The sequence below is a fragment of the Fusarium keratoplasticum genome, chromosome 12 (genome assembly GCF_025433545.1).
Source record: "Fusarium keratoplasticum isolate Fu6.1 chromosome 12, whole genome shotgun sequence".
Lineage (NCBI taxonomy): Eukaryota > Fungi > Ascomycota > Sordariomycetes > Hypocreales > Nectriaceae > Fusarium > Fusarium keratoplasticum.
The window spans coordinates 2,162,651-2,187,664 of NC_070540.1; the positions used below are offsets into that span (position 1 = coordinate 2,162,651).

At 50.5% G+C, this 25,014-nt stretch overlaps 10 protein-coding genes across 10 annotated transcripts; 6 read left to right on the forward strand and 4 right to left on the reverse strand.

Annotated features, from left to right (window-relative positions):
- Positions 1-632: 632 nt before the first annotated feature.
- NCS57_01432800 (uncharacterized protein) lies at positions 633-2,196 on the forward strand (the record flags this gene model as incomplete). The annotated part of the gene is made up of 5 exons (XM_053063933.1): positions 633-725; positions 779-822; positions 875-1,262; positions 1,314-1,478; positions 1,537-2,196. The coding sequence occupies 5 exons, from the start codon at positions 633-635 to the stop codon at positions 2,194-2,196; spliced, it is 1,350 nt and encodes a 449-aa protein (XP_052907266.1).
- A 563-nt stretch (positions 2,197-2,759) lies between these two features.
- On the forward strand, positions 2,760-5,153 carry NCS57_01432900 (uncharacterized protein; the record flags this gene model as incomplete). The annotated part of the gene is made up of 4 exons (XM_053063934.1): positions 2,760-2,995; positions 3,045-3,689; positions 3,749-4,792; positions 4,865-5,153. The coding sequence occupies 4 exons, from the start codon at positions 2,760-2,762 to the stop codon at positions 5,151-5,153; spliced, it is 2,214 nt and encodes a 737-aa protein (XP_052907267.1).
- Positions 5,154-6,110: 957 nt separating this feature from the next.
- Positions 6,111-7,756, forward strand: NCS57_01433000 (uncharacterized protein; the record flags this gene model as incomplete). The annotated part of the gene is made up of 4 exons (XM_053063935.1): positions 6,111-6,162; positions 6,256-6,530; positions 6,594-6,665; positions 6,725-7,756. 4 exons carry the CDS (start codon positions 6,111-6,113, stop codon positions 7,754-7,756), a joined length of 1,431 nt encoding a protein of 476 aa, XP_052907268.1.
- Positions 7,757-8,290: 534 nt separating this feature from the next.
- On the forward strand, positions 8,291-8,848 carry NCS57_01433100 (uncharacterized protein; the record flags this gene model as incomplete). The annotated part of the gene is made up of 1 exon (XM_053063936.1): positions 8,291-8,848. The coding sequence occupies exon 1, from the start codon at positions 8,426-8,428 to the stop codon at positions 8,846-8,848; it is 423 nt and encodes a 140-aa protein (XP_052907269.1). The 5' UTR covers positions 8,291-8,425.
- A 325-nt stretch (positions 8,849-9,173) lies between these two features.
- On the reverse strand, positions 9,174-12,199 carry NCS57_01433200 (Zn(2)-C6 fungal-type domain-containing protein; the record flags this gene model as incomplete). Its single annotated transcript, XM_053063937.1, has 11 exons — positions 12,092-12,199; positions 11,936-12,045; positions 11,105-11,884; positions 10,969-11,055; positions 10,637-10,923; positions 10,388-10,592; positions 10,189-10,341; positions 9,952-10,139; positions 9,529-9,659; positions 9,325-9,482; positions 9,174-9,270 (listed from the first exon to the last, which is right to left on the reverse strand). Exons 1-11 carry the CDS (start codon positions 12,185-12,187, stop codon positions 9,174-9,176), a joined length of 2,292 nt encoding a protein of 763 aa, XP_052907270.1. The 5' UTR covers positions 12,188-12,199.
- A 1,192-nt stretch (positions 12,200-13,391) lies between these two features.
- NCS57_01433300 (uncharacterized protein) lies at positions 13,392-14,321 on the forward strand (the record flags this gene model as incomplete). Its single annotated transcript, XM_053063938.1, has 1 exon — positions 13,392-14,321. The coding sequence occupies exon 1, from the start codon at positions 13,569-13,571 to the stop codon at positions 14,319-14,321; it is 753 nt and encodes a 250-aa protein (XP_052907271.1). The 5' UTR covers positions 13,392-13,568.
- Positions 14,322-14,436: 115 nt separating this feature from the next.
- Positions 14,437-15,366, reverse strand: NCS57_01433400 (Methyltransf-25 domain-containing protein; the record flags this gene model as incomplete). Its single annotated transcript, XM_053063939.1, has 1 exon — positions 14,437-15,366. Exon 1 carries the CDS (start codon positions 15,313-15,315, stop codon positions 14,437-14,439), a length of 879 nt encoding a protein of 292 aa, XP_052907272.1. The 5' UTR covers positions 15,316-15,366.
- A 383-nt stretch (positions 15,367-15,749) lies between these two features.
- Positions 15,750-19,822, reverse strand: NCS57_01433500 (uncharacterized protein; the record flags this gene model as incomplete). Its single annotated transcript, XM_053063940.1, has 4 exons — positions 15,750-16,172; positions 16,219-19,373; positions 19,419-19,502; positions 19,582-19,822. 4 exons carry the CDS (start codon positions 19,820-19,822, stop codon positions 15,750-15,752), a joined length of 3,903 nt encoding a protein of 1,300 aa, XP_052907273.1.
- Positions 19,823-20,320: 498 nt separating this feature from the next.
- On the reverse strand, positions 20,321-21,360 carry NCS57_01433600 (AB hydrolase-1 domain-containing protein; the record flags this gene model as incomplete). Its single annotated transcript, XM_053063941.1, has 5 exons — positions 20,321-20,451; positions 20,498-20,608; positions 20,657-20,872; positions 20,921-21,205; positions 21,258-21,360. 5 exons carry the CDS (start codon positions 21,358-21,360, stop codon positions 20,321-20,323), a joined length of 846 nt encoding a protein of 281 aa, XP_052907274.1.
- A 479-nt stretch (positions 21,361-21,839) lies between these two features.
- On the forward strand, positions 21,840-23,554 carry NCS57_01433700 (MFS domain-containing protein; the record flags this gene model as incomplete). The annotated part of the gene is made up of 5 exons (XM_053063942.1): positions 21,840-22,085; positions 22,137-22,242; positions 22,289-22,686; positions 22,738-22,940; positions 22,990-23,554. 5 exons carry the CDS (start codon positions 21,840-21,842, stop codon positions 23,552-23,554), a joined length of 1,518 nt encoding a protein of 505 aa, XP_052907275.1.
- Between the last annotated feature and the right edge of the window lie 1,460 nt (positions 23,555-25,014).

Below are 25,014 nucleotides of genomic sequence, written 5' to 3' on the forward strand. Positions count from 1 at the left end.
CCGGAAGAGTGGACGTAACTTCAACAATACTAGGAGGTAAGTCACTTGGCCAAAGGTGTCGCCAGTGATGGCTTCCACATGGCCATTCAGTCTTTTTCTCGGCCCGCTACGGGCCGGAGAGCTTCACACGACCCGGCGTGGTAGCGTCGCATCAAAGTCTCTCATGCATCGGACGTCGGCTCAGGTATCGGACCACGATCGTATTCATCACTACCCCGCAAATCATGCTCATCAAAAGCCGAGCTCGGGCATTAGTCTGGTAAGAAAGCCGTCGGCATTGGATCATAAAAATGCGGGGATTTGAGACAATGTCTTGGCAGGGCGCTGATCATCTTCGAGATGCCTAAAAGGGGAGCTTGTCGACGCTCCGGCTTCCCCGAAGGTCCGTTCCCCGCAAGAGTCGGGCAGAGGGATAGGTCCATGCTTTCACATGATTGACTTTCTCGTGAGTTGAGCTTATTGGTGCGCTAGTCTTGAATACGACTGACTTTATTTCTCTCACTCGCGTGGGACCACCTTAATCCCACCTTACAAGGAATAAGATGTAATTGCGTAGTATAAGTAATGACACGACCCTTCAGTGGAACTTGGAAATGAGTTGAGAAATCAAGTAACCCATCAAGGTCATCACAATGGCTCGGTTCTCTACAATTCTTCTGGCTGCACTTTCTGCGTGCCGAGTCCAAGCCGCTCTCGACATTATTCCCGGAGCGACATGGACTGCGGTAAGACGACTACTCAATAATATCTACCATAGCTCTACTAACATACTTCCTAGACCAATACCGGCGAGCATGTTCAAGCTCATGGCCATGGTCTCATGTATGTCAGCCTACAGCCACTCCGCGATTCTATCAGGCTTACCCTTCAACAGTGAGGTCGACGGAACTTACTACATGATTGGTGAGGACAAGACAGACGGAACCTACTTCCAGAACGTCAACTGCTACTCCTCCAAGAATCTTGTGGAGTGGAAGTACGAAGGCGCCCTCCTCTCGCGCACCACCGAGGCAGGTGACCTTGGCCCTGAGCGCATTGTCGAGAGGCCCAAGGTTATCTACAACGACAGGACCCGCAAGTATGTCCTGTACCTGCATATTGATAGCAAGGACTATAAGGATGCCCGCGTTGGAGTCGCCACGGGTGATAGTGTTTGTGGCAAGTATTCCTATCGCGGCAGCTTCAGGCCTCTTGGTCGTCAAAGCCGAGACATGGGTCTCTTCAAGGATGATGATGGGTCTGCCTACCTGATGACCGAAGATGTGAGTGGTTTTCTGGACATTCGGATGTTCACGTGCTAACAATTTCAACAGCGCGAGTATGGCACCCGCATCATGGCCCTTTCGGAAGATTACCTCAATGTCACCAAGATTACTTTCGAGTGGCAGTACTTTGCCGAGTCTCCAGCAATGCTTAAGAAGAACGGATACTACTTCATCTTTGGCTCGCATTTGACGGGCTGGGACCCCAACGACAACGTAAGATTTGTTCACCATTCGCCCCAGCTACTCGAGCCAATATTCACTCTTCATACAGGTCTATAGCTACGCCAAGTCTCTTTCTGGTCCTTGGTCTGAGTGGACGGAGTTTGCTCCAGTCGGATCCAAGACGTTCAGAAGCCAAGTCAGCTACATCCAGCCTCTTGGCACGGACAATGCGATTTACATCGGTGACCGCTGGGTCTCGTCCAACCTCGCTGCTAGCACCTACATCTGGTTGCCTCTCACCGTCTCCGGCACCAAGGTTACCCTCGAGTGGCGCGATAGCTGGGCCCCCGATGTGTCCAAGGGCACTTGGTCCGAGCGATCTGGCGAGACCAGCCTTGAAGGTGAGAGTGCTACGCTCAGCAATGATGCCGTCGTCATCTCCTGCAGTGAGTGCAGTGGGGGCAAGGCAGCCGGTTACATCGGAGGTGACAAGGGCGGAACCGTCACTTTCAAGGATGTCAAGAGCCCCGGTGGTCGCGATACCATCACCATCAAGTTCCGCAATGGAGATACCGCCTCGCGACATGCTAATGTTACCGTCAATGGGCAGTCTCAGCGGGTGGCGTTCCTGTCTACCCGGCATCACTCTACTGAGGCTGGAAGCAGCTCTCTGCATTGCAACTTGAAGCAAGGTTCCAACACGATTGTTTTCTCGGATGAGGAGGGATGGGGTCCAGACGTTGACCGGTTGTTGGTGCCTACTGAGTAGTTTGAAACCCAAGAGAGATTTATATATGGGGATGAACAGACGGGTGTTTGTATTGAATCGAGTCCTATTTGTATCTACAATTCAAATCACTTTTCCTAAGGCAAGTACGTCAGCTTTGTTTGGATTCCTGGACATTTGGGAAAATAAGTTTCCTGAGATATAAAGTTGTGCTGGTATCACTTCTCTCTATCGCGCTTTTCAACCCCCCTTCCCCAAATTCGCCGTAAACTCGACTATTCCTACTCTTGTCATTGGCTGTGCTGCGCGCTTAAGCGCCAAAACTTCCTTTTTTCGCCGATAGACCCAGGTTCTCACCAGCTGGCCACTGTTACTGGCACATTTTATTGTGGCTGGTAGGACGTGTAACCCTCTTGTATCTAAAGAGGCCGCTTATTGGATCAAGACATAACTCTTGCAGCTGGCCGTCTCAGCTGCTCAGCCCCCGAATACTGGGCGCCGTAGCCTGATTTTGAACCGTCCTACATAAATAGTTGCTATTCCCTCCCCTGTGCGGGGACGCTTGTTAATTCTTTTCTCATCAGACATTCTGAAAAAACGCCACCATGGCCCCAACCACCTCCGACGTGTTTGAGGGCGATGACTTCTCCAACAACCTCTTCAGCGACCTTGCTCCGCTGCTCACTCTTTTTGGAGAGCAGGTCACTAAACAATTCCTCAGCATGAGCATGGGCTGGGCGGACAATGTCCTCCTAGCAATGGGACCGCTTGGTATCATTACCACGGTGGTCAGCGCCATTCGTGTTGGTGGGGGACAGAGGCTGAAAGCTCTCATTGGCAGGTATGATTCCCAATTTCAATTACACATGGGCTCTAACCAGTCTGCAAAGAGCAAGAGAAAGCCATTCAGTGGCCGAACAAGAGCTCCTCTCCTCAACGTCACAGAACGTCTGCGAGATGTGGAATGGCCAACAAATTGTGCGACTAATCGGAAACGGGGAGGATATGAAAACATTTCTCATCGCTCAAAATGGCGTGGTGTCTGACCTACGGACCGCCGTCCAACGCCGTGATGTCTGGTCAAATCGTTCACACGAGGATTCTGAGCTATTTATGTCCCGAAAAAACGTATCACTGAATCTGACGCTCAACATTCAAGGCGCCACAGCATCAGCATCGGAATTGTGGACATGTGCCCTGCTAGGAGCGGTTCTCCAGCTATTTTCTATCGCCTTTGCTGGGATGGCTACTTACCATTTGAAATGGACCAAAGATGAAGCTCATGTGGCAGAGTATGGATACCCTTGCTTCTGTGCCGGCATGACCTGCTTGATAATTGCAATCCTAGCTTGCGGGCACGTCATTGAAGGTGTCACCGACGAGATGACATTCGCTCCATGGAACGAGGGCACTCGAACACTCACACTCCAAAAAGCACAGACTGTGGGCGACCAACACTTTCCTTCCTGTGCAATTTTCATGACAGGAGACAGCAGGTCAATAAAGTTCTCACGGCTCAACAAGAAAAACTATAGGTATATATGACACTTTTCCTGGGACATGTCTGACATGGATGCGTACTAATCTGATCGAGATCGCTGGTCACTATCTCCGCGTCTCTCGCAATCGTGGGCTACATCATCCAATTCGTCGGGCTCCGAGCGCTTCACTGGTCGGCAACTATCGCTCAGCTGGGCATCACATTGATCATGACTGCGATTCGCGCTTGGGTGAGAAGAGGCCTTGCTTCTGATCCAGACTGGTACCCACTAGTGGAGGGTCACGAGCTAGCCAGTCTCGCGCTAGTCATGCGCTACCGTCAGGGCAACATAGCCAATGCATCAAGGCTCTCAAAGCATTTCGACATGGCGAGGGAACCTCTGTACGAACTTACATTTCTCTATCGACTATTATCCGACCATCTTTCCCCGGTCCAATTGCACCTCTTTGACAACCCACCTCAGACATCTTTGGATTTCGAAGACTCAGGCGAATATGAAGAGCATGCGGCCCCACTGAGAATCTACAGCCGAATTTCAGAAGGGATTCCCCTTAGCGGCATCGATAAAGAAGCTTCAACCCTTTCGACCATGTTTTTCACCGTCATCAGAAACGTCATGGATGTACTTGATCTTTCCGGGGCGCTAATCTGGAAGGGCGAGGCATCGGGACAGCCTTCGGAGCAGGTAGTAACTGATCTCATTTCTTGGGTGTTCGACTTCAGCACCACTAAACCCCCATTTTCTGACAATCGTGCGCAACAAAAAGTTTCTTTCCGCCTACAAAGATCTACGGATCACGCCAAACATCAATGGACTCTATTGAATCATGACAGAATTGCAGCTTTTCTAGTCCTGTCTGCCCAGGCCTTGGCAAGAAGACTGGAGCATGTACATGAGATTCGAGGTGGCGAAAAGCTATCTATCGGCGATCAACTGTTTTTCGTTCATTCTGAAGTCCCTTTTCATCCCTCTAGTTCAGGTCGCATCGTGGGCAATATCATGAATGATGACGGCTCATCGAACGAGGAGATACTTGAAGAATGGCTAGACGCAGAAATTCGCTCCCCAGATTTCTTTTTGCAATCCTACAACGGGTTACATTGTTATCTTGGCATATTTCTTGCGTCATCTCCTAAGTATGTATAGTCGTGACAACTCATCTCACTAGCCCAACGCATAATAATCGCTAACGTTTTCAATCTTCACAGAGTGACTACCCTAGTTATTGAAACACGACGTGACTCGGGGTTACTCCTCCAATGGACTCAGGAACTCTTCTCTATCTTTATGCTTGCTGTTGCCTCCAAAGTCGAACGAGTCCTCGGTGAGACCAAAGAGGTGGAGGGCAAAAGGGGAGAAGGGAAACGCTGCTTCAAAAACTCCGTCTTTGACACGATAGCGGAGGTGGTGGTCAAGGAGGGCTTGACCCATGACCGAGACGAAGCCTACACGCTGATCGTACCGGCCTTTGCAAAGTATGGCCTTCTTCCGACTTGAAACAATGATCGAGAGGCGGAAAGGACTTTGGAGAGACGGGAACCTGTCCCATAAGCTGTGCTCTCAGAATATGGACGTTTTGTCAGACATCGAGTAGGAATACTGGATTGGTTATTGCGCTGGCGACGGTCGCGTCTACTGACGATGCGGCGTTGTGAGGTTGAAGGAGATAGTAGCTATAAACACGCTCTTTACTACATTCAGCTGGGGGGCTATGGGCCCAATGTGAGTATGCAGATAGATGGAATGGGTTAGTGAAGATAGAGCAAGACTGATGCAGGATAGGTGATCGATATTACTCACATTACTCCTCTGAGTTTGGTGTGTTGGTGATTTGCACCGATTGATGATTGAAAGTGATAGGGGCAAGAGGCGGGCCAGTGATTTACACAAAAGAAATCTGAGAAACGTTTAATCAAGCTTTTGTCTGTTCTTCTCGTCTATCTCGCTTCCCATCCATGACCTTGTCTCTCTGGAGAGTTCTATTTTTAGATCTTGGCTCCTGACTTATGCTTAAACTCTAGTCCCTATCTTATCTCAACCATGTTGAATCGCTCCTGCCAAGTATAACTCGATTTACTTATAAGAAAACAACTTGTATATTAGCAGGCTATACTCTTCACTGCCAATCAAGTCCTAATGCTTGATTTTGAACGTTTCAGATCATGTTCAGTGATGAATGTGACGTCAATACTTCTGCGCGCGACGTGGCAGGTCCGTGAATAAACAATGACGTCAGTGCCTCAGGCCGCGACACTTATCAGCTGACAAGCGGGCACCAAACATGGCCCGAACCCCGCAAAACCTCCAGCTCCATCGTCACTCTTCATCACCGACCTCATATCGAAACCTTGTTCCAGTCGTTTTTATTCTGCTCTCTTTTGGGATCCTGTTCTTTCCTCTTCCTTCTTTCTGCATCCTTTTCCGAACCCATCAAACGAACCGCCCTCACCCATCATGGCCTCTCTTGTCAGCACCTTGACCGCCTCTGGAGGCACAGAATCCGCAGGTTAGATGCTCCCTCCAAGCCTCGACGTTCACGATTCCACAATGCTCGATCCCACATGCACGTCCCGGGATTATCTGGCTCACATTTGACAAGGCTTCCTCAACGACATTATCGCTCAGCTATGGCCCAACATCAATGTCGCCGGCGGCAGAATGATCAAGGAGATAGTCGAGCCCATGCTCGAAGCCATGCTTCCTGGTCCTCTCTCCTCACTACACTTCGTGAAGCTTGATTTTGGGCCTACCCCGATCCATCTCTCTCACGTCGACGTTCACAAGACCGAGCTCCAAGGCATCAAGCTTGATATGGACTTGGACTGGGACGGCAAGTGCGATTTTGAGCTTGAAGGCGGCATGGTGCCCAAAATTGTGAGTGTCTACCAACTGACGAACGCGGTTTCTCTCGACGTCTAACTGAGTATCAATTCGTAGGGAATCGAGCATGTCAAGTTGAGGGGAAGACTGTCAGTCCTGCTCTGTCCCTTGACCAACGTCATCCCCTTGGTATGAGCTTCAGCTTGATCAAGATACTATGCTCGGATACTAATGCCAACGGTCGCCAGATTGGGGCTGCCCAGGTCGCTTTCATCAACCCGCCGACTCTTGAACTCGACTTCACTGACGCCGCCAACATCGCCGACTTTTCCATCATCGACAAGGCCGTTCGCAAGGTCATTCTCAACATCATTTCTTCCATGGCGGTCCTGCCCAACCGCTTTCTCGTCAAGCTCGACTCTTCCAACGACTACTTCAAGACCTTCCAGCACCACCTCGGTGTTATCCGCCTCACGATTGGCGCCGCTACCGGGATTACGGGCCCAAAGAAGAGCGGGGCCAAGCGACTCCTCCAGAAGCTCGTTAAGGATGTGCCCGACTGCTATTGCGATGTAACCGTTGGTGCGGAAGAGGAGTGGCGCACTTCCACTCAAAAGAACAGCCACGATCCCGAGTGGAACGAGACACACGACTTTCTCGTCACGGATTACGACCAGCGCATTACTGTTGACGTTAATGACGACGATCTCGGTGGTGACGACGATATTGGCATCGCTACCACGACTGTCAAGCAGCTTCTTCTGGCCGGCGGCTCCCAGGAACTCAGTCTTGTCCACAAGGGTCAGCCTACCGAGGGCAAGCTGACGCTGCGTGCCAAATTCTTCAACTTTGTTGGTGAAACCGACAGCATTTCGGCCGAGAGTCAAGAGGAGGGACAAATCTGCGGACTCGCCACTGTACTCATCGCCGGCGTCACCGGACTGACTGGCCAACGCGACGAGCTCAACCCCAGCGTCAAGGTTACATGGGGCGACAAGGAGTTTGTCACTCCTGCAAAGACTTATAGCCCAGGCACGGACATTTTCAACCCTGCCTTTGACTCAGCCTTCCGATTTCCCATCACGGCCGACGTGCTTGCTAACCCCCCGAACTTTAAGCTTACGCTGATGAATGGAAAGGATGAGGCTGGAAGCTACGAAGTTCCGTACGCAACTGTGGCTGAGGCTCCCGAAATGGGCCTCGAGCAGGAGTTCGACGTTGGAGCCGGTGCGGCGGTCAGGGCTCGGGTCGCCGTTCGCGGATTGCGGCTTGCTGAGTGATTTGGACGGGAAGAAAATGCATTCATGACGTGACGGCAACAATTATCAGTATGAACCTAGCAGGCAATAAAATACTCTTTTCCTGCATGACTAAATTCGAGCTCGGTGTAGGCAGTCTCGTGTTCATAGCACTGTTGAGAGAGAGTGCATTGGACATTGAATACCAGACTACATCCAGCTCGACGAGTAGGGTGAGCGTCGAGTGTCTCATTCCATTCGCCATTTGTTATGTAGGCTTATAGTATGCTAAAGTCAAAAACTTGCTTTCACATCCCATGAGTGCCCACAAGGCTCCAAGCAGTACCTTGCCCCAGTGTTATATCGTTAATAATTGGCTGCTTTTCTTATTCAGATAGCTGCTAAAGACGTATCATCGCGATACTTAGCTCTCAAGCAGACAATAGAGGGCAAAGATGTATCGCCGCCACTGGGAGCTCTGATTGGTCCTAACCCCCGTTGTGACCTCCTTGGAGCCTTGTGGGCACTCATGGGATAGTTCCGATATCAGCAAAGAAGACGTCATCAACTCGACGACGTCATTCCGCCTCACCCGTCCGACCGATTTACAGCCAAGGATATAAAACCAACACTAGGCAGGCACAAGCCAAGAATTGCATTCAACACCTCACACACAACACATATCGTTCACAGACGACTACTACCACAAAAATGTCCAACCTTGTCGACGACGTCAAATCTGGCCTTAAGGGCATCCGAGGGGCTGGTGACGCAATCCGAGGCGAGGTACTAAAGGCCACCGACCAAGCCTTTGATAAGAACCCGGATCATCCGACAACAGTCGAGTCGCGCACAGAAAACGATGCAATTGCAGAGAAGGGCAAGAAAGACTTGCGGGGAGCTGATGAGATGCTTGCACGTCATGAGTGGAAGCGCAAGGGCGTCGCTCCCCCGGCGCACGAGGCTACGTCATCGGAGAATCAACCTGTGTCTGAGAGTGATAGGCCAGCTGAGACTCTTCATCGTGAACCTGGGACTCTTGCGCCTGGCGAGGCGACGCATTACGGGACCAGAAGAGTTGAGGAGTCTGGGGCTGCGGCACCAGACGTGTCTGAGAAACACCGATACGCTTGAGCATGCACAGAGCCAAACAAAGGCGTGCCTCTCTCGATACTTAAGGTGATATGAGCTATTCCTTCTATCCTTATGTTTTCTATGGGAATACTAATCAAACTAGTCCAATCGCTCCCTCGTGTAATATCCAAAGATACTCGTGGCAAGTAAAAGCAACCCACTTACGGAGGAGCGTGATATGAGCCCGATTTCTATCAGAATACTTTGCAATTGTTTGGCATAATTATATGCATATTTGCGTTTTATCTTGAACTAGTGATTATTCCGAACCAAAGCCAACAGTAACTGCAAGGCAAGCCCCTGCTTTTTAAAGTCTGTTCATTGACTATACCTTCGACTTGGCAACTTCTTGTCTAGTAACCAAACCAACACACCTCATCTCAAGCAGAGTCTTAGGTGGTAGCTCTGACATGAACACGGTCCTAAGCATGCATGTTAGCATAGATCCTTGGTAATCATGAAGCAGGTTGCCTCACGTCCTTGCAGGCTTGATATCTCCCCAATATGTCTTGTAAACCTCATTCATCGGCGCAAGCTTTTCCGAGATAGCCATGTGAATCGTGACTTCAATGACACCGTTCAAGCTGAACCCCGCCGCCTCTAGAATTGCAGCCAGGTTCTTGATACATAGGTGCTAATAATCTAGGTTAGTACCGTTCAATATAAGAGAGTTGACGTACTGTGTGCTCTTCAATGTCCCCATCAACAACTTGACCGGTTATGGGGTCTTGTGCGATGGCGCCCGAGGTGAATACAAAGCCATTGGCAACGATGCCTTGACTGAGGAGGCCACCCATAGGAGCAGGGGCATCTTTTGTGAGAATTGGGCTGCGCGATGTCATTTTCTCAATACGTTGAGGAGGAAAATGTTCACAGGTAAAAGAGTGTCTGGCGTGAAATTCGAACGAGTATTTCGCTGCGGCGGGTCTTACATCACTCAGGTTTGGACTTTTTGACTTAGCCCGATAGCGACTGACTCGGATCAATTGCACAAGTTGAAAACGCGTTAGCTTTAATTGCAACAAAGTTTCGTAGAATTATTGCAAGTCAAATTAATCATGCTGGCTTTGCGTTTTCTGCTCCTGAGAGAATCTAACATTTACCTATATCTTCACATAATATCTTGGCAATCTGATAGTCCTGCTCAATAGTTGGACTATGAGCAGCAGACTCCTCCAGATAGCCCAACGCAAATGACTTCCACTTCAAATCAACGTCCGACACAATATCCCGGATGTGCTGATATGGAGAAACGCTCAAGGCGAAGATGACACATATTTGACCAAAGAGCCTAGCATTTGTCAGAGTAGTAAAAGGTTTGCAATGGAAGGGTGTCTTACTGGCCGCTGACAAAGAATCGTAGGGGGTTGCAACTCTTCATGGAGTTTGCTACTTGGAGAATCGATGCCCAATTCAATACCGCGGCTACTGTGTCGCGGCATTTTCGGAGATGACCTTCCGTCAAAGAGGATGGGCGCTGCAGGGCGCGATGCCTAAATGCCATCAGTGATGATCTGAGCCTCTGGTGATGTTACTCACAGCAACGGTCGGCCGATGTGATATCTTGCAACAAAGTACCGACAGTGAAGCCAAGCAGTTACGAGAATATCTGAAGGTGAATCTGCCTGGCTCAGTGGGGCCTTGGGGTCAAATTGCAGCATTGGGGGGAGCCTTTGCCGCCATTGCTCCAGCTGGCGAATCAGTTCATCCTCCACGGGTTCCGGAGGATAGTCGGCGGTTGGGCCTGCAGATGTAAGTACAGCCCAGAAAAATCAGGCATTCACTTACTTGAATGGAACAAACTGTTGCGGGCTCGCGTCAGGATAAGTCGATGTGCAAGCTGCGACAGGAAGTGGTAGTGAAAGAATGGGTCATCTCCTGGATAACGAAAAGAGCCAAACGAGGGGATGTCTTCGACTGATATGAACTTTGGTAGAGCAATGTGCTCTTCAAGCTCGAGCGAGTTGCTCGGTGGCAGATTGAGCTCTTGCGTGAGAACGGCTTCAAACATGCTTGTGATCCAAAAGAGCCGTGACTGCATGTCGAGCATCCACTCGTCACGGTCCCTGGAAAGGCTGCAACTTGTTAGAAGCTATTGATTCATGAGTAAGACAACTCACTTGTTCCAGAAATATGCGCTGCAGGCACTGGCCTTGTTGAGCATAGACCACCAGTCAATAGGTCGGAGAGCTTCCGCATAAAAGAGACTACCAACCATTAGCACATTCCCTAAGAACGATCAATCCGAGTTCCTACCCAGATAGCAAGTAGAACTGGCAGGCCTGAAGCCCTTGGTCGCATATCAAGAAGCCCAGTCGCTTTCTGGCCTCGTTGAAAAATGCCAAGCCCGGCATGTCTCCATCCTGAACCCCAGCAAGCCCAGAGGTTCCAGGAGTTGTGGCTGATGCAAAGCCCCCTTCCACCAGCGCCTTTTGGCCAATAACGCCCAGCGCCATGACAACCAGCACTATGCAGCTTTCTATGCAGATGCCAAAGTTACCATCAATGGCGACACCCAACGTTCGCTGGAAGTAGGTCTTTTGATCAAGAATAGGGTTAGCGAGGTTGAATGTTGAAAAGTAGACATCAGACAACTCCTTCAAAGTCGCCACGCTCAACCCCGACAGCCAATCCGACTGCAAGTCTGAAGATGTCGGGAGCTGCAGGTTTGGCCGTGATGCTTCCAGGCGCGTGCTGTAGTCAGACCCGTTGACTTGACACAAGAGTTTGACAGATTCCGGCAGCGCTGATTGAATGGCCGGCCAGAAAAGGACTTGATGGGCGCTGAATGATATGGGTGGGCTTGAATCTGTGTTTGAAGTAGGTGTTGCGACCACTGATTCACGTCGCTGCAAGAATGACGGTACACCCAGGATTTCGCTCGAGTTTGCAGGAGACCTCGGGAGAATTGTCCTCGAATGTGTGGCGTTCAATCGGTTATCAGTCAGCGAATTCCTGTCGACAGCTCTATCCTCGTCAATCTTTCCCTCGATGCGCCGCAGGATGTTCACAATCATGCCCAAAGAGGCTTCATTTCTGGGAAACTCTCAGCCTCATTCAAACTCGCGGTTACCGGCATGCAATTACCTTGTAGCTTTCCTCTGCCCGAAGCGACATGGGATTCCAAGCGACCTGCAAAGGCCACAGGGAAAATCTTCATCACATCTCGTTTTTTTCTGGCGACAGTACTCGCAGGCCTAAAGAGGTCAGTCTCACCGATTGTGACTAGTGGTGGCTGCTCACCTGTCTTGCAATGAATCCTCTCTGTCTTTTTGATGGAGGGCCCTCATCAGAGCCTTGGGCCTCCAAGGGAGGGGTGTCCTCGTCGGGTTCTGCCATGTCGTTTGTCTCGTGCACGTGTTTTTGAGGTCAGCCGGGGAGATATGGTAAACTCCGGACTCCATTCCTGGATTTCGGATATTTATTCTTCCGCCAAACCATGATCGGAGGATTTTAAGCCAATCAATGCGCGACTCCTCCCCACCCATTGCTCTGACGTCAAGCATTCTATTGGGTAGGTTTCAGTCTGCGCTTCACTGCATTTTTAACCCCGCCTGCGATGCTCGGCCTCAATCGATACACGCTGCTCACGATTGGGTTCAATGATATAACATCTTATCTCCAGCCCCAAGAAACGTGAGCCGGGAGAATATCGCGATCCATTCCAGGGTATTTTCGCTACACATGCGAGTATAAGGGGCAAGAAATTATGGAGATGTAGTGAATGTTGGTTCCGATATGGGATCATTGATAACACAACTTAGTCGTGATCACAGAATTTCGCAACGCCACTCGCGGCCTCCCTATTGTGAAATCAAGCATTAACCACAGAGAGCCTTATCTATTCTATGCTGCTAGAACGACCTCAAGAAACCCTATCTTTTCCATCAAAACAGGTGCGGGTTGATGTAGCTCTAGGGTACGTACGCTCGTGTTGGGTGGCCGAGTCTTTCCCCACAAATCTGGGGAATTGACCCGAAAGGGGACGGACCCACTTCAACGATCGGTTCCCTGCCTATTTTTAGGCATTTCGGTCAACATGGCGCATTCAAGTCAGCACCAATGGCGGAGAAATTATTGTTTCAAGCATGCGTCTCTGAAAATGGCCCAAGCTGTCAGTCCCTGGAGAGAACAATACAAAGAAGCGCTGAAACCAAGAAACGGATACAAGGGCAGCGTCTAATCCAAGAATAGAATCAACAAGACCCTTGCTTTGTCGCGGCGCCCCCTGACCAATCAAATTCCCCCATTCGCAACAAAACAGCGGCGCGTAACGCACGTTTCGCTAAGCGCCTCCTCGGGTCGCGCTGCAAGGGCGGCAAAACACAAACGATTGGGGCTTGATTGACGGCCATTCAGACGCCTGGCCTCTTTGTCGTCGGCCTCGTTTGGCACTATTGGTTGTAGGTGGTTTGACCTGAGAAGCTGTCTTGCGTGGACTTGTTTGATGATTCGATGTTGCTGATTGTTTTGTCGCGTGTTTCTTTGTGGTTTGTATTTATAAGGCTGCTTGTCTTGCACTTATTCCTTATTCACTTGGCAAACCATCTCTCGCTTTTCACTTTCACTGATCTTTCCATTTTCTTACCCTTTCCTTTCTTCTTTCATTTTCCACACACACTGCTGGCAGATTCTCTTCATAATACTGGTTCACAACTCGTTCAACTCAACCACCAACCAACTCTCTCTTCACTTCACCCATCTCACTCTCTATACCAAAATGGGCAAGGGCAAGCTTGGTTCCGCCATCAAGGCCGGCCAGACCGCCATCGAACTCGGCCAAAACGTCCAGGGCATCGCCGGCGCCGCCAACGAGCTCCGCAACGCAGACAAGGGCGAGCTTGGTCGCAAGGCCGGTCGACACGCTTTCAACGAGGGTGCCGAGACGGGCAAGACCATGGGAAAGGCGTGGCTCAAGACTTTCGAGGTCGTGCCGCGCCTCGTGTGTCGTGGTCTGCAGTTTGTCTTTGCGCTCATTGCCTGTGGATTTTACGGACATCGCGTTAGCGATAATGACAAGGATAACAATGGTGGTTTCTCACCTGAGTGGTACTTTGCCCTCACTGTCGCTGGTCTGTCAGCTACCACGGCCATTCTTTTTGTTGCCATCACACCTCTCGGCGCTCTTCCCTACATCGGCAGCAAGCTCAAGCTGTTCAAGACATACCGCGCATTCGCCTGGGACCTCATTCTCTTTGTCCTCTGGCTCATCGTTTTCGGCATCTTTGCCGGCATTTTTCTCGGCCGCGACGGCGACGATAAGTACAAGGGCGCCTCTACCGGTCCTATGAAGGTCGCTGTGTGGATTGACCTTGTAAGCGTCATTCTCTGGCTGATCTCGGGTACTTATGGCTGCCTCAAGACGTTTCTCGGCGAAAAGGCGGATGCCCTCACGGACAAGGTGGGACAGAAGTTGTTTGAGAAGAAGAACAAGGCACCCGCCAAGGAGGCTAATTATGCCGAGAGCGTGTAATGCGCATTCTTTCTTTACCAACGGAGCATGGGACATGAATTTTCACTAGAATATTGTTCAATCAGGATACCGGGGGCCGGCGTTTTACTACCGTTAATGAATACAATACATGCATCTATGCCTTGGTAGCGACCACAAATAGTCGAGGATACGGCAAAACAACCTTTCCGTCCTTCTGAGCAGGATAAGCGGCTCTCAGTCTCGCCAGGTACTGCTCAGTGTACTCTTTGCGCTCTGATTCTGTCAGAGGGTCGAGGAAGGGTCGTAGACCTGTGCCCTTGACCCACTCAACAATGCCCTCGTGATTCTCCATGGTGTGATAGTAAGTCGTCTTCCAGATTGTCAAGTCGGCGCAAAGATGTTTCAGCCCGTCATAAAGCTCAGATGGGTCGGGGAATTCTTCTCGAACCGGGTTTGCAGCTTTGAGCTTTTCTTCCCAGGGCACGTTGGGGGCAAAGGCCGTTTCTTTCATGGCGACGTGCGAAGGCTCCGATAGGTTGAAGGGGACCTGGACTGCCAAAGAGCCGCCGGGTGCGAGATGCTCCAACAGTTGGCGAATCACCTGGATTCGGCTACCTGCTGGAATCCATTGGAGGACAGCGTTGGAGAAGAGCACGTCGATGGGCCCATCAGGCTTGTACGTCTGCAGGTCGGCAACGTCAAAAGCCACGCCTGGCAGAGTCTCCTTGGCCTTCCGTATCATGTCGGGCGAGGAGTCAATTCCCGAGAGATCCGCATTTGGGTAGCGCTCTGCCAATACGGCGGTGGAGTTTCCCGGACCACAGCCTAGGTCGACGACTCGCTTGGGTGAAGTTGCGGGGACTCGGGAGAGCAGATCAACAGCTGGCTGCGTTCGCTCGTTGAGAAACTTGACGTATTGATTGGCAGACCAGCCGTCTTTCGTGGTTGATGCCATGGTTCTTAGCTGGAATCGCGATGTTGAGTGAAGTTGGTAGAAGGATCGTCCAATATGACGTGTGACTGACGAGTTCATATTGATGGTACCACGTGAGAACTGATGGTTGGTAATGTGATTCAAAGCTGAGAAGGATAGCTGTGATGGTGATAAGAAGACGACCAATTTGTTTATTTATACAGGTGAATCTCTGAAGCAGATCCCGCATTACTATCCGAGGCAACGTCATTGGACAAGTTCCAGGGGTCTCATTTCTGGGGTCATCGGGCGTCCGAGTCGGAGCTCCGAGGCTGGTGGGGCCGAGCCCCGTAATTCACGGAGCTCCGAACAACTACATCGATGACCGAGTTTCGCTTCACGGTAAAGGAGATGAGCAGGTGTTTTTCGGTCGGTGAAAAATCTGCCCCGAGGCGGTATTCCGAGTTGGAAAGGGGCTAGAGGGTAGATGATGAGGTGAGATGGGGAACATGACTTGGTGAAGGTTGTGTTGCATTATTCAGTTTAGGGACAATCTATACGAATCCTCTGTGAAAGTCATCAAATCCTTCTTCCTCCTCCTCGCCCTCAGGCCTCCCGTATCCTCCTCCTCCCGGCGTGTTGATCTGCACATACTCTCCCGGCTTCAAATGGACAACAGCCTTTCCTCCAAGACTCATCTTCTCCAGCTCACCCTCCTCGTTGAACTTGAAGACGTTGTTCTCGCCCTTCTGGCCTGCATGACCTCCAGCCATGCCGTACGGACGGTACACTCTTCTGTCGCTGAGGATGCTGAACTTGAGGTTGGTCCGGGCCTCAATCTCTCGAGTGATGCCGTTGCCACCGCGCCATCGGCCAAGGCCTCCGCTTCCGTCTCTGAGGCTGTACTTGCGAACGAGAACGGCTGTTCGCTTTTCTATCACCTCGCTGTCTGTCTGTCGAGTGTTTGTGGAGTGAACCTAGTCCGTGTTAGTAATGTTGTTTGATGAAAGCGGGATAACTTACGTGTACTCCGTTCTCTCCGGAGTAGCCTTGGCCAGCACCGACTCCTCCACCGATGGATTCACCGTAATTCCATCCTGGCTCGATCTCTCCAGTCTGCGGGTTCTTGCCTCCCATGCCCCAGCCAAATGAATTGGCACACCCCTGGCTTGCTCCGTATCGACCAAACGCACGAAGAATCAGGTCAATCACACGCTGGCTCGCTAGGGTTGAGCCGCAGATGGCCACGGCGGGGGTAGGGTTGAGGACAGAGCCTACAGGCACGCGGATATCACAAGGGGCTAGACAACCTTCGTTGAGAGGGATTTCGAGGTTGACGAGACACCGGATGGTGTAGATGATGGCTGAGTGGGTGATGGAGATGGGGCAATTATAGTTTCCCCACATCTGAGGTCCCGAGCCAGCAAAGTCGTAGATCGCACCACCTGTTTCTTTGTCGATGGTGATCTTGACCTTCATGACAGTACCATCATCCAAAAAGTCCGTCGCCCTTAGAGGCTTGGGATGTTTCTGAGCCAACCCCTTGAAAAACTGTCGAACCGCAAACTCGGCGTTGTCTTGGATTCCCTCCATGTACTTATGTACCACCTCAAGAGTGTACTCATTGCAAAGCTTCTGAAGCAAGATGATGCCACGCTGGTTCGCCGAAGTTTGAGCCTTGAGGTCTGAGATGTTGTCTTGGATCCGACGTGTTGCGCTGCATCCTGGATATGTGCCCACTTTGTTGAAGGTGGCTCTGACGTCGTCTTCGAGAAATTCACCGCCGCTGACAATCTTCATTGAGGGAACAATGATTCCTTCTTCCCAGAGGGATCGAGATTCGGGCATCATGCTGGTAATACCCATGCCTCCGATATCTGTGTGATGACCACGGGATGCGACATAAAAGGCAATCTCATCACCAACAAAGACAGGTGTTACCACGGTCAAATCAGGAAGATGAGTACCTCCCCATGAAGGATGGTTCGTAAGCAAAACATCCCCTGGCTTCAACTTCCCTAGCCAATGGCGATGCTGAGCCTGAACGGCAAACTGCATGCTTCCCAAGTGAATGGGAATGTGAGGGGCGTTGGCAACAAGTTTTCCCTGGGGCGAGAAAATGGCGCAGGAGAAATCGAGGCGTTCTTTGATGCTGCTCGAGATGGAAGTTCTTTGGAGGGTGTTGCCCATTTGCTCGGCAATTGCCATGAAGCGATGTGCAAAGACGGAGAGCTGGATAGGGTCGAGGTTGCTCGTAGAGACAAGTGCCTCGGATGGCGCACCCTCCACGGCCGCTGGTGTGGTGCTTGGTGGCTCTTCAGCGGCTGTCTTGTCCAGAACAACGTAGTTTGAGAGAACATGGGCCTGGAAAAGCGGCTCGACGAGAATTGTTTGTGTCTGGTCAATAATTATCGCTGGGCCGTTGATCAAGCTTCCTTCAGGAATGTCTTCCAACTTGAAGACGCTTGTATCCTGCCAAGTGCCATCCAAGTAAACTTTCTGCGTTGCCGCCTGGCTAGAGTACGGTAATCGCTTGCCTGAAGCCATCTCCTGGTAGGCCGTCGGTTCGCGTACTTGAGTTCCCGTGCTGCCTATTCCTCGGACCTTGACTGATTCGATGATGATTGGTCGGCTCATGGAAAAGGCAAACTCTCGCATGTGAATGTCTTTGAAGGCAGCTGCGTAGTCTCCGTTTTCTGGCTTTGACACAGAGAGGTTTGTGTCGGTGCCGAAGTACTTTAACACGAGCGACTCATCAAACACAAGGCTGTCCTCTGAGGCCTTTTGAGAGATGAGTTCAGCAGAGACCTTCTTCTTCAGAGTTTCAAAAAGCTGATTGACGCCGCCCATGGCAGCGTCATTGAGCTTGGCTGCATACGGCTCATATGTCTCGTATTGCAGCTCTGCATGCGCGATGCCATGCGCAGAGAGGAGAGACGACAGCTTGTGAATCAGAACTCGCTTGATCCCCAGCTTATCAGCTATGGAGCACGCGTGTTGACCACCTGCACCTCCGAAGCTGACGAGGTTGTGACTCTCTGGGGCGTATCCTCTCGCCTCTGTGGCGTTTCGAATAGGTCGGCTCATTGTCTCGTTGGCGATGTTGAGGAAGCCGGAAGCCACCTCCTCTGGTGTCAGATTCTGTGCAGTCTGGAGGTTGAAGTCCGCGGTAATCTCCTGAAACTTTTGTCTCACGATTTCAGTGTCTAGCTCTTGGTCTCCAGACTCTCCAAAGATGGCTGGAAATGAGGACAAGACCAGCCTTCCGAGAAATAAGTTCGCATCGGTCACTGTCAGAGGACCTCCTTTCCTATAGCAAGCAGGTCCTGGATGAGCGCCGGCCGACTCTGGTCCAACAGTCAAGAGTCCGTTCCTTGCAAAGAGAATGGAGCCACCGCCTGCAGCCACGGTTGCAATGTTCAGCATGGACAGGTTGATGGTTCTCCCAGCGATGGACGTCTGTTGGAGAAAATCGTATTTACCGTCATATCTCGAGACGTCTGTGCTTGTACCACCCATGTCAAAGCTAATAACAGGGGTGCCTTCGTTGACATCAAAGCATCGAGCTGTGCCAACGACGCCACCTGCCGGACCACTTAGAAGGGCTTCGTTACCGCGGAACTTGTTGGCCTGTTTCAGTCCACCATCAGAGCACATGAACTCTACCCTCCCGGGCGGCACTTTGAAGCCAGATTCAAAGTTGTCGACGTATCGTCGGATGATGGGGTAGAGGTAGGCTTCTGAGCAGGTCGAATTGCTTCTGTTGAGAAAGTTGATGGATGGGCTTGTCTGAGACGAAATGGTGACAAATTCAAAACCAACGTCCTTGGCGACTTGAGCTACAAGTTTTTCGTGATCAGGAAAGATGTAGGCATGCATGAAGCAGACTGCCAGTGATGTGTAGCCATCGTTTCGAAGATCTGAGAGCTGCTTTCGAATGGTGTCTTGGTCGGGTTTCTTGATGACCCGGATTGTCTCTCCGCTTGGCGTCTTGACAAGGTGAGGATCCTGTCCAAGGGATTGTTGGCTCAGTGGATGAGGGTTGAGATCGTAGTCCTCTATGGTGATTCGTTCATCGATTTCAACCACGTCTGAGTGGAGGACTGAAGCCTTTCGAATGCTGAGATTGAATAACTCAGGCCTCGATTGATCTCCAATGACGCAAACATCCTTGAATCCTACGTTTGTTAGACATCAGTTGAAAATGGGGATAAAGGACTTACCCTTTGTTGTTGCAAAGGCAAACTTTTCACCGTTTCCCGTGAGAAGCGCATTTGTAGCAACGGTAGTGCCAATACGGCACGATGCTATTCCATGTGAGTTGAAGTGAACAGTGCATGCTTGAATGAAGATACAAACCTATCCTTGATGCATCAAGTTTCTCACCAACTGGAATTGTCCTCCCTTCAAACCTCTCCAGAATCCTTCGAATAGCCTCAGTTGGAGCATCTGGGTAATTGGCAGGATCTTCTGAAAGAAGCTTAAAGATGAAGGGACTCTGCCCTTGACTGTCTGTCGCGATCACGTCGCAAAAAGTGCCTCCCCTGTCGATGGAAACGCGAATGTCTGCCATTTTCGGTGTGTCCCAACCCACGCTCAACGCAATAGCATGCTGGTTTTTAACCATCAGTCAAAACGACGAGTTAGCCGAATGAATCGGCTACTCACAGACCTAGCGAGTTTCGATGGCGCAATCTCGACTAGCGATGGATCCCTATGTCGGGGTGTTTCCGACAAGATCCCTGTTTTTGGTATTTCTAGCCACTGGTGCTAGACCAGACTTGGGCATGTCGCGAGCGGGCCGATTCCGACTATCATGTCACCGCCCGACTGAGAGTTGAGTTTCCCCGAGTCAGTTATCGAGCTGGAGTTCTGGTTGGGGCAATGGTTTTCCGGGTTGTCAGTTCATGCTGAAACCATGTGTTGCGGAGAAGACGAGGAGCTTGCCGATCACATCTTATCACGTCAGGAAATGCGTTTTCCCCGCGATTGTAAATGTCTTATCAAGGGTAGGTATCTTGATAATGCAAAGACATGAGCGGGGTTCTTGACATAGAGGTTATCTTGCAGCGGGCAGCAGGAGTGAATGTCTCGATACAAGTTATGCTGCATACTGATTGACTATCTACTGATCTAAAAACTCTCTGATCTTGGAGAGTACCAGATCCGACTTTTCAACGTGCACGCTATGATTGGCGCCAGCGACCACAAATAATTCCGCATTCTTGACTCGTTCCGAAATGATCTTTGAGTTGTCTTTGCCAAGTCAGCCAAGGCTCGCATATAGGGTCAGCAACATTACCTGGCGGACAGATCCAATCTTGATCACCCACAATGACCAATGTCTTTGCTGTGATGCTGTCAAGCTTTTCAGTGTAGTCAAAGTACTTTTCCTCCTGAGAGTAGAGGTCATCTGAGAATTGTCAGCCAACCCGTCTTCTTGTCGCTAGTCGTGACGTACTGTGAGATTCGGCAACATAGACTGTATCCAGACAAGATCTGAGTCCTGCGTTGGCATCGAAGTCTTCTCGGTACAGTGGCATCATGGCAAAGTGAACAAGTCGGAACTCTTCGTCGTCTTGAAACGCCCCAAAGACCTTGTCCCGTAGCATCTCCTTTGAGAAACTAGGAACCTTGCTGATCCTGTCCTCGAGAATTTTAATAGCGCCCTCCTCATCTGATGCATCGTTAGTTCTCTGCATTAATCAGGGTGCTTGATACTTACGATGGTGAGATGGTGCCGTTCCACGCAGAATCAAGTGCGAAAGTCGAGTTGGATAGGTAATGGCATACTGCTGAGCGAGAAACCCTCCAAAGCTGCCACCACAGATAATGACCTTCTCTTCAGGCCCCAAGATATGATTTCTCACGCCTTCAATGTCGTCAACCAGCTGCCTAAAGGTATAAGGCTTGGTCCGAGAGCTCTGCCCGTGTCCCCTGTAGTCAAATGAGAGGACGCGGAAGCGGTCGTTCAGGCGACTGTAAACTTTGTAATCAGACCTGTGATCCCCTGAGTTGGTTAGAAAACTTGTATTTTTTTTTTAAAGGGATGAGAGTCTTACCCATGCCCCTTCCGCCGTGGAGGGTGATGATCAGTTGTGCATTTTCCGGGCCGCTGAGCTCATAGGCAAGCTCGGCTCCGTTTACTGTAATGACCTCGACCATTTCTGCTGAATAGCGACAAAAGTGATGCAGACGAGTTGGGGATTAGTTACTTTGGGGGTGTTGAGGGTTGTTTTGGTGGTGTTGCTATCAGCCGTCGAGGTCACCGTATTCCGCAATAATACTGTATTATCAGTGCAACCTACAAGACACAAAGCGACAGCTGCCTTCTGACTCACCGAGTTATTCCCTGTCGCATCCAGATTGCGCTAGCCGGGGTCAAGTCCGTGATATGGATCGCGGCATCACCCCGACGTCGAGAAATTTCCTCTTTGGGAAAAACGCCCGGACTCGCGCCGGAGCGGCAAACGACCTGGCAGCAAGCACGCAATCAGCCAGACGAATTAGAAATGGTTAGAGCAAACGCCTTCTTATTTAGTGGGCTCGTCGATACATCCGAAGAAATCTGGATATAAGTTCTTGCTCCTGGGATGTCCGGGAATCAACCTCTTGTCAAGTTTACTCAGACATAGCTTGTCACGATGGCTCCTCACGCAGTTGAAGGCGACAATGCGATCAGCACTGCACATGTCAGTGCGAAGGATCGTTCATCTATTACATCTGCGGCAGCGGTCGACTTGAAAAATGACACGACGGTCCCTGCGGTGGGCAAGGATCAATGGTTTCATTGGCACGAGCCCGGAACGTCCAAGGAGGAGAAGAAGCTCATTTTCAAGCTTGATTGGTTCCTGTTGAGTTTTGCATGCTTGCTATTTTTCATCAAGCAGGTTTGTTTCGCGCTCTCACCAGTGATGCGAAATCTTTGCTAATACTGTCAGCTTGATGGAAACAATGTTTCAAACGCCTACGTGTCTGGAATGTCGGAGGAGCTGGGTTTTGGTCCCGGAAATGAACTTTCGTGGATGAACACGTACTTTTCAATTGGTAAGAGTGAACATTTGTCCATGAGAAGCTATACTGACGTTACTAGGAACCATCATTGGAGGTACAGCTGCCAACCTCATCATCACGGTTCTTCGACCCCGAATCTGGCTTTCCTCCTGCCTCCTCATCTGGTCTGTCTTTGTGCTAGCCCTGTTCAAGTGCAACCACGCGTACCAGTTTTACGTCTTGCGCTTCTTCATCGGCCTGTTTGAGTCGGCGGCTTGGCCAGGTGTCATGTACTGCCTCGGCTCGTGGTATCGAAAGAGCGAGCTGTCTCGTCGAAGCGGCCTGTTTGTCATGAGCGGAGTCATTGGACAGATGTTCTCTGGATATCTGCAGGCTGCTCTTTTCACGGGCATGCACGGTAAAGGTGGCATGTCTGCTTGGAGATGGCTGTTCATCTTTGACTTTATCCTGGCTCTGCCAGTTGCTGTTTATGGATTCGTGAGTACATCTTTTCTGCAAAGATATGCTCATCCAAACTGACCACAATAGTTCTGTTTCCCTGACACACCCCATACCACCACCGCCTTTTATCTCAACGAATGGGAAAAGGAACGTTCCAAGCAGCGTATTGAGGAAGAGGGCCGCAAGCCAGCTGGAAAGATGGACTGGTCGGTGCTTCGTCGCGTCTTTGGCTCCTGGCAGGTGTATTCGTTTACAGCCGCATACTCGTTTTGGACCTTGACCTGCGGAAGGTAAGATACTACCACTTTCAGTCTTTATTCTTATTCTAACATTTTAAAGCTATGTCATGCAGTACTTTGCCATCTACCTCAAGTCGACCGGCTGGTACTCGGTCCCTGAGATCAACAACATCCCAACATGTATTGGAGCAGTCAACTTTGTCTTTATGATCTCTACGGGTTACATCGCCGATAAACTCGGTGGCCGTGCTCTTGTCTGTGGCGCCGTCGGAAGTCTCATGATATTCAACTACGCCATCCTCACCGCGTGGGACGTCCCGCACAAGCTCCGAATGGCAGTCTTCATCATGCACGGCTGCTACGGCTGCTTCACGCCCCTCCTCGCGGGCTGGGCCAACGAGGCCTGCGGCGGCGACCAGCAGAAGCGAGCCTTTATCTTGGGCTTCATGGTGTCTGTCGGCCAGGCCGTGGTGATCCCGTTCCAGCAGGTCCAGCTGGCGTCTGGCGAAGCTCCCGAGTTTAAAAAGACGCACGGCTGGGGGAGTGCGCTGGCTTGGGTGGTTGCTTTGACGCTCTGGACGGGAGTTGGGTTGCCACTGGTGCAGAGATGGAGGCAGAAGGAGGTTGTGGTGACGACAAGGGAGGAAGATGTTGATGAAGTCTAGTTGATAGACGACGGGACACTAGTATTGAAGGGTCTTTAATATGGAATAAGAGGTTGGGGAATTTAAGTCATGTTTGTTAGGTCGTAGACTTGATCGTACGCGGTCCCTTTGAGGCTCACTGATATTCGGTGATGTGCCTGTTGGTCATTTATTTGAACGTGAATGCGTATATGATGGGTATTTTGTTTGTGGTACAGCGGGATCAGCGAATAAGGGACATTTTACTTGAAAGAAACTTTTCTTCAAAAATATTTTCAAACTCATCAGAAAGATAGTTTAGACCTAAGGAGAGACAAAGTCCGGATCGGTGCGGCTCATCTTCTTGTGAGGCCATTATGATGCTTCGATCTTCCTCTAGCAGACGCACCATATGCTATTCTTTATTCTCCCACATACTACTACGCACACATAGTTTTATTCAATACTCTAAGGGGGGGAAACCTGGTCAAGTCCAGAGTAAGGGCAACGATTCTGGGCATTGCTTCATAATCTGAGCTGCCAACATCTGAATAGCAAAGCATTTCAGCTCAAGCTAACCCATGAGTATTAAATTTGCTGGTATATTGTGGTTTGAAACACTGCATGGATCGTATCTATCTCACTCACGCCCTCAACAGTCCCTCCTTTCCCCTGACCGCCCTGCAACCTTGACCAACTCGCCAACCCTCCCTCCAAACAAACATCACCTTGCGAATCCGGTCCTGTCGGAAGCTCTGACACTAGAGTCTCGATACGCTGAATCTGACCCCCAATCGGCTGTGGACTGTCGTGAGATGGCGCCTTGACCTCATCGTGCGAGGTTGGAGAAGCGGCAGCACCTAATAATACTGTTCTCTCTGGGACATGTTGACCTTCTGGATAGTTCCTTTGGAGACAAGGTACGGTGTTCTGCAGATGGGCCAGGGATGTGATAAGAGCCGCTCATTTGCAAAGCACGGTCTGGCAGAGTCTTGTTTCTAGCCGTTCTGTAGAGAAAAGCTTGAAATGTCCTGTGTCTACGCGATTGCAAGATATTCACAAAGACCTAAGTTGTTACCCTACCGATCATGCCCCCGTGTCTAAGCTCAAGCTTCCACACATCAATCATATCGCCATGAGCTTGTCAACAGCATTTGCATCTCACACTCAATTTTTTGAGAATTGTCCAATGTAAGCAACTCTTGGGGTTGCTGCAAATCATTACAATGTCAATCTCCTTGTCGCTGCCCTCTCGCTTTCCTCTCAGCTACCAACGCCGTCCTCACAGTCTTTAGTTTCAGCAGGCTTGGGCACTACTTTTTGCTCAAAGATGTCAAGCTGAAAGCTGGACCAACTTGACAAGGGAGGGGCCAAGGTGCAGTGGCCTCCGTTGTACAGTAGACGTCGGGACTCCCAAACTCATTTTGCCATCGCTCTCTAGGCCATTGTCGACGCTACTCAACTATCTTGTCAACATCCCACGGTGGGCCGATGTTGAAATT